The sequence below is a fragment of the Electrona antarctica genome (assembly GCF_951216825.1).
Source record: "Electrona antarctica genome assembly, chromosome: 19".
Classification (NCBI taxonomy): Eukaryota; Metazoa; Chordata; class Actinopteri; order Myctophiformes; family Myctophidae; genus Electrona; species Electrona antarctica.
Window position 1 is genome coordinate 14,345,016 of NC_136800.1, and position 7,696 is coordinate 14,352,711.

The following is a 7,696-nucleotide window of genomic DNA, read 5'->3' on the forward strand; positions in this document are numbered from 1 at the left end:
ACAACGGCTCCTCTCCCTACTGTAGTTCATATAAATTCCAGGACTCTCTGTCTGTGTATCTGTCTCTGTGAATGAATATGGCTGTCTCTAAATGTGCCCAAATATGGAGATGACTGACATCATAGTACTGGTGTCAGTTAAATGTCATCATAGACTGGAGATGTTGGTCGACATAAGGGCCGAAAAGGCCAACACGCTAAACACACTCAACACAACTCTTGTCAACTTGAAGCACAGCATTGCACTATGGAAGGAGGTAAACCCACACTTGCACTCGTTTACCAAGCGGTGCATTCTCTTTACCATGACCCCGACCCCGCCGGTAAAGAGCGAGCCTCCGTGTGGCTTGGGGAGCTACAGAGATCAATGTATGCGTGGGAGATATCGGACCAGCTCCTCCAGATGAAACAGGATGTGGAGTCCGCCTGCTACTTCGCCGCACAGACAATGAAGGTCAAGATCCAGACATCTTTCCATGAGCTCCCGCCGGAGACCCACATCGCCCTGAGGGACTCGCTCCTATCCCACATACAGAACCTCAAGGACCTCTCTCCCATCATTGTCACACAGCTGGCTCTAGCCATCGCAGACCTCGCCCTTCAGATGGCTTCATGGAAAGGATGTGTTCCCACCCTAATCGAAAAGTACAGTAATGACATCGGCACCATGCCGTTTCTGATAGAGATTCTGACCGTTCTGCCAGAGGAGGTCCACAGTCACTCGTTACGCATCGGAGCCAACCGCAGGACGGAGATCACACAGGACCTAGCCTCCTATTCTACCACCGTGGTCAACCTACTAACATTGTGCGTTGAGAAGACGGGAAGCGATGAGAAGATGCTGATCAAGGTGTTCCGCTGCCTGTGCAGCTGGTTCAACCTGGGGGTTCTGGACAGCAACGTCATGGCCAGCAGTCAGATCCTTGTGGTACTCTTCCAAGTGCTGCAGAGGGATGAGATCTCCACCAACCTTCACGAGGTGGCGTCGGACTGCGTATGCTCGGCCCTCTGTGCCAGCGAGAGTGTGGACACTAACATGGCACTGGCCCTGCGGCTTTTCCAGGGCGTCCTCACACTGGAGACGGCCTACCACAGGGCTGTGGCACAAGAGCACCTTGACAAAGTTCTGAATTACTGCAGGATTTTCACAGAGCTGTGTGAGACATTTCTAGAGACCATGGTGAGGAGCCCGGGCCAGGGCATGGGAGACCTGCGGACATTAGACTTGTTGATCACCTGCGCAGGTCACCCTCAGTACGAGTTTGTTGACATCTCCTTTAACTTCTGGTATCGCTTGGGAGGGCACTTATGCAAGACCAATGATCCGGCGCTCCACAGTATCTTCAGACCTTACATCCAGAGGCTTCTGCACGGCTTGGCTCGTCACTGTCAACTGGACCCCAACCACGAGGGAATCCCTGACAACGAAGATGACTTCGGAAAGTTTCGGATAAGGGTGGCTGATCTTGTGAAGGATATAATTTTCCTCGTGGGTTCCATGGAATATTTTTCCCAGCTTTATTCCACGTTAAAAGAGGGTAACCCACCTTGGGAAGTGACAGAAGCTGTTCTGTTCATCATGGCCACCATTGCTAAAAAGAACATAAACAACCCCACCCTGACAGATGTATTGCAGCAGGTTGTGCTACTGCCAGTGACGGTCCACATAGCTGTGCGTTACACAAGCATCGAACTTGTGGGAGAGATGAGCAGGGTTGTGAATATAAACCCCCACTTCCTAGATCCTGTGTTGAACTATTTAATGAAAGGGCTTAGGGAGAAGCCTCTAGCATCAGTGGCAGCCAAGGCCATCCACAACATATGCTCAGTGTGCAGAGACCTCATGACCCAGCATGTCCAAGGCCTGCTGGACATCGCCCGCACCCTCGATTCCTTCGCTCTCTCCACAGAAGCATCAGATGGCTTGCTGAAAGGTACAGCACTTGTCTTATCCCGTCTACCACTGGAGAAGATTGCTGAGTGCTTGAGCGACCTGTGTGCGGTGCAGGTCATGTCCCTCAAAAATATTCTCACTCAGGACTCTTGTAATGGACAAAAAGGGGACCCTGTAGTCTGGCTAGACAGACTAGCAATCATCTTTCGACACACAAACCCAATTGTAGAGAACGGACAATCTCACCCCTGTCAGAAAGTCATCCAGGAGATCTGGCCTGTCCTGTCGGAGACCCTGAACACAAACCAGGCCGAGAACCGAATCGTGGAGCGCTGCTGTCGCTGTCTCAGATATGCTGTGCGTTGTGTTGGCAAGAGATCTGCCTCACTACTACAGCCACTGGTCACACAGATGGTGAGTGTGTACCAAGTGCATTCCCACTCCTGCTTCTTGTACTTGGGAAGCATCCTGGTAGATGAGTATGGCATGGAGGAGGGCTGCAGACAAGGACTATTAGACATGTTACAGGCTCTCTGTATGCCCACCTTCCAGCTGTTGGAGCAGCCCAATGGTCTGCGCAACCACCCCGACACGGTGGACGACCTCTTTAGACTCACCACCCGGTTCGTCCAGCGCAGTCCGGTCACCCTGCTCAGCAGCAGCATCATCGTCCACATAATCCAGTGTGCCATTGCCGCCTCCACGCTGGATCACCCGGAAGCCAACTGCAGTGTCATGAAGTTTGTCCGAGACCTCATCCACGCAGGAGTCAGCAGTGATCACGAGGATGACTTTGAGGTGCGAAAGCAGTTGATTGGCAAGGCCATGGAGCAGCACGGACAGCAGATGGTGACCCAGCTCATGCACACGTGTTGCTTCTGCCTGCCGGCGTACACGCTCCCAGACGTGGCCGAGGTGCTGTGGGAGATCATGGCGTTTGATAAGGTGACGTTCTGCCGCTGGCTGGAGAATGCATTGAAGGGATTTCCTAAAGAGGCGTCGGGCGGCGCAGTGACCGTCACGCACAAACAACTCACAGACTTCCACAAGCAGGTCACCGGTGCAAACAAGTGCAACCAGGTGTGCTGGGCCATCAGAGAATTTACCAGATTGTTTCAATAGCCACACCTCCCTTAGAGCTCTTGCCAGAATATCCGGTTAAATTGTTAAATCTTTCAAACAGACGTGGTTTTATTTTGTTTGAAATATGTTATAAGGCAATTATTTGTCCAAAACTGTTGATGTGACATATCTGATGAGACATTGTTGTGCTCTACGTTTCAGAAGCATCCAGCTCTGTAATGATTCAGGTCTTGGGGTTACAGAGGAGCTGAATATGGTGTGATGACCACAGACAGGATCACCATCTAACAGGAAGATCCTGCACGATACGGTAGGCTACCTACACTACACCAATACTTTGACCATTATTTTGAAACTATTTATATTTGAACATATTTAGATTAGCAACAAAATGTATTGCATAACGCTTTTCGATTAATTTATCATGTATAACATTACAGTACATACATCATCCTATTCCAACTTATTTTTGGGGATGATGATCGTTCGTGTATTTTCACTTAAATGATGCAAATCCTGCGGCGCTATTTCGGGCAGACAACTCAGGGAAAACGGCAAATCCTGATCAGGTGATCAGTCACATGCACTCTTTACCTGATTAGGGATGGCTTTTTCAACTTCCCCGCCAACCTGATCATTCCTTGCTCTGCCTCCTTGTTGCTACTCTGTGCTGTCCGCTGCTGCTGCTGCTTTACGACGTTTTTCAATTCCACCGCCTCCCCAGAATCAACCTGTCGCCTCCGTTTCTCTATTCCCTTTTGGAGTCTTATTTAATTCCCTGTAATATCACTTATTTATTAATGTTTCATGCGTACAGGGAGTGAATGGAGACAGAGCCTTGATGACAAACTATGCTTCGGATATATCTACGCTCAAATTATTTGTATGCTCAATAAAAAAATATTTAATTCAATTCAAGAGTTGTCTAACTGTACTGTATTCGTGAAGACAACTCGAGTCGTGGCCGCATCGAACGAGAAACTCAACAAACATTTCTTGACCCATTCCATTCCTCTTGTGGTCCTCTGTGTGTTTGGTTGTGTTTCTGTGTAGGGGCGAGGTCAGCCTGCCAGGTTGTGTCCCAACGGCACACCTGTCATTCGGACACAGCTGGCAGGTGCTGTTCCCTACGGTATTTTGGCTGGCTGACCAGGTATATTCTCTCTCCTTCCAGGTGACAGCACTTTGGTTTGATTGTGTTTGTTTACTTATACACCTATACACTTTTCAGTACATTTTCCCACATCCACACACTCACTATACCACTGATATTACTAACATATCACATTGTAGTTGTGTTGTTTGTTAAATTAATGTGTTATACTGTTTGGATGCATACCTTAAATTACTAGTGTAGTGGTCTCCCATTTTGTTAGGAATCAGAGCTGGGTTCATGACAAACAAGCAAGGTAGGAAAAGAAAATACACCAGTCAGCTTTGACTGGCCGGTTTCTTCAGATTTTGTTTTCCGACCCTCTGATAGCCAGTATCCCACTACTGTATGTGGCAGGCTGAAGGTGACTGATCAAATGTTTTTACATGTTTACGGTGTGGCTCTGCAAGAGGCTATAGCTCTCTGACAGGGTCTGTATGTCTGTCTGTCTGTCTGTCTGTCTGTCTGTCTGTCTGTCTGTCTGTCTGTCTGTCTGTCTGCCTGCCTGTCTGTCTGTCCCGAGCAAATGTCGCAAGCCACTGCACCTATCAGTATGTCCACTAATTGTTTTTGCATGTTTTATACCTTTTGAAATATTTAACTTACATGTTTTAAAGGTCAATGGGACAAGAGTGTACAAGGCCCGATTCCAGAATGAAAGGCTGCAAGGGCTCCATAGACCATATTGGCAAGGTGGCCATCTTGCCTTTAAGTTAATGTTTTTCAATGCAAAGTGCCAACATATGGCTGCCATGTGAATATGCTCTATTGGAAAATAGGAATGTGACAGGGCAAGTCCTTCATTCATGAAACTTTCCATAACCTTTAAAATGCTTACTGTCCATAATTACAAGCAGTGCTTTGAAGGTGTTTATTATTATTCTCTTTCGGTTGTGCATATACAGCTTTTGTCCCCACACGTCTCAAGAGTTGCCATTGACAATGAACGGAGAAATTAGGTCAAAATTCTGCTCAAAATCCCACTCACTTCACACGGGTGTGATTTTTAGTCTACGTTTGAAAATTCATTTTACATTTTCATTCCTTATTCTGTATATTGCTGCACTTTTACTATACTTTACTCCTTTCTTATCTCTTGTCTCTCTATACTAAATTTGTTTGTACAGTCATGTTTGTATGTTTGTATTGTATGTGGGCCCTCACGGGCCCATGACAATTGACAGGGGGACAGCCCTATAAACACTTGTGGACTTCACGTGAATTATGTAAGTCAGTTATTATGTAAGGTGGGACATTGGAACTGGACCCAATTAGAACCACAATTGTTGAAAATGACCATATTCTTAGACCCTTGTAACAAGTTACAGTATGGAGTCAGATTTGGTGTTCAGTTGTTTGATTTGGGCACTGGGTGTGATGCGTCTCATTTTCGTGATTGCCCATGTGGGCAAAGAATTTCACTTAGTATAAAATATATTAAATAAATTATTTTAAGCCTGCATGGAACCAAGCCATCCAAGCTCCTGGTGAATCTTGTACACACTACCAGTAGACCACAAAAGTACATCTACTATTTTTTTTGAGGGGCGCTAGCCCCTCCTATGTCCAGCTTTTGGTGTGTGTGTGTGTGCATGTGCACAAACTTTGTCCTACACAAACATTAAATGCCATTGACAATGACAATCTTGAGTGTTTGTGTAAACACAAACATTGCGTAACACAAACATTGAAGACGAAGATGAGGACGCAAACTCTGATTGGCCGGAATGAGATGATGTATGATGATGTACGGTGATAAGAGCGCCCCTCACTTCACACGGGTGTGATTTTTCTTACACATTTTTATAGTGGAAGTCAATGGGTCTCTGATTGAGCTGAAACCTTGCCCAAATGTGAAGTGATACTTCACATTCAATAATCTTTGAATATGCATTCTTTCAGAGCAAACGTTTTTAACTCAGATCTTTGCTTCTGGGGCGGTCCCTGGAAAAAACATATTTTCAGATGGGGGTCTGCGGCCAAATATAGATGATTCTGGGGGTCTTTGACGTGAAAAAGGTTGAGCACCACTGACATAGAAACATAGGTTTTTCAAAAAACTGTCAGGATTTAGAAGGCATTTGTAGAATCGTCCTCAGGTCTAAATTATTTAATGATGATTTTACACTTTTGTGACCAGTGTGAACTGTGTTGCAGTGCAGATTGCATCCTACAGAAGGCAGTGCACCCTCACACTCCTATAGTCAACTCATGCTGTGTCTGACTCTGTATGTTATGTGAAACACATGAGGGCGCTAAAGCTCAACCCAAAGATAAAACATAACATTGATGATTGAAGCTCATCAGAAATAATCCTGTATGACTTGTGGTGTTGGCCTTTTTAAACAAACAAACAAATAAATAAATACAGATAAATAGCCCTAATACATAGAGAAGCCTACACAGACTGACAGACAGACAGACACAGTATGTGTTTGTTTGTGTGTGTGTGTGTGTGTGTGTGTGTGTGTGTGTGTGTGTGTGTGTGTGTGTGTGTGTGTGTGTGTGTGTGTGTGTGCGTGCGTGCGTGCGTGCGTGCGTGTGTGCGTGCGTGCGTGCGTGCGTGCGTGTGCCTGCGTGCGTGCGTGCCTGCGTGCGCGTGTGGCAATGATAATACACATTCCGTGCTCAACCAATCAAATCGTCACATATGTCATTCCGGCCAATCACTTGTGGCGTAAATTGGGGAGAAAGAAAGGGTCTAAAAAGAATTTGCTACTCTAAATAAAAAAAGAAAATAATGAAAAAGAAAACAATCTCCATGAATTCAAGGCTTCATGTTGATTGATTGATAAAAATGTGTGAACGGGAGTGAGCGTACAGGTAAGTATGTTTAGAAATAATAATTACATTAATTAGCAATATCTATAAAAAGAAAAGCTCTCCTTCACATAACCTGTCTATTCTCTCTCCCTCTCGCATTCAGGATGTTCTAAACATGTACACCTCTCTCGCTTGCTGTCTCACACACATTTCATGAATGAACGCTATCCCTCCTCCAGTTCTACCCCTCCCATCGACACATCATGATGTTCACAAGCTCGCACGCACTCCTGTTGCTCAGCAATCTGTATAATACTGCAGATAGTGTAAGGACATTATAAAGTTCAAGGTCAGCTGCAGGCAGCTCCTCCAACCTTCACTACTTATCTGCAATGGGTTGATAATAGGAGCAGTAAAATCAGTCAATCGTTTCATCTGCAGACCACCTACTGTAATCCACAGCGTGTGGCACTTTAACGCTATGGGCAAGCCAACCAGATAGACTCTCTGGTTGCCATGTATAGTGTTTTTTTGTGATGCAACATATATATATCGTACTTAACATACTGTAAATGTTGGTGCGACAGCTTCTGTATGTACTGCAAAGCTCTTGGCGATGTTCCGGGCGGCACCATTGACAGCCATAACAACTCCAACAACTATAGCAAGTGTCAGCCTCACAGCCTCACAGGTTATATTGCAGTAGTTGATTGATTGATTGATTGATTGATTGATTGATTGATTGAATACATATTATTAGACAGAAATGCAGACAGCAACAGAGTACAGTCAAACACTTATAAG

At 45.6% G+C, this 7,696-nt stretch overlaps 1 protein-coding gene across 1 annotated transcript; it reads left to right on the top strand.

Moving 5' to 3' along the window:
- Window positions 1-246: 246 nt before the first annotated feature.
- On the top strand, window positions 247-4,125 carry LOC306943717 (transportin-3-like; the record flags this gene model as incomplete). Its single annotated transcript, XM_079530246.1, has 3 exons — window positions 247-3,005; window positions 3,178-3,232; window positions 4,030-4,125. 3 exons carry the CDS (start codon window positions 247-249, stop codon window positions 4,123-4,125), a joined length of 2,910 nt encoding a protein of 969 aa, XP_079386372.1.
- Window positions 4,126-7,696: the final 3,571 nt, after the last annotated feature.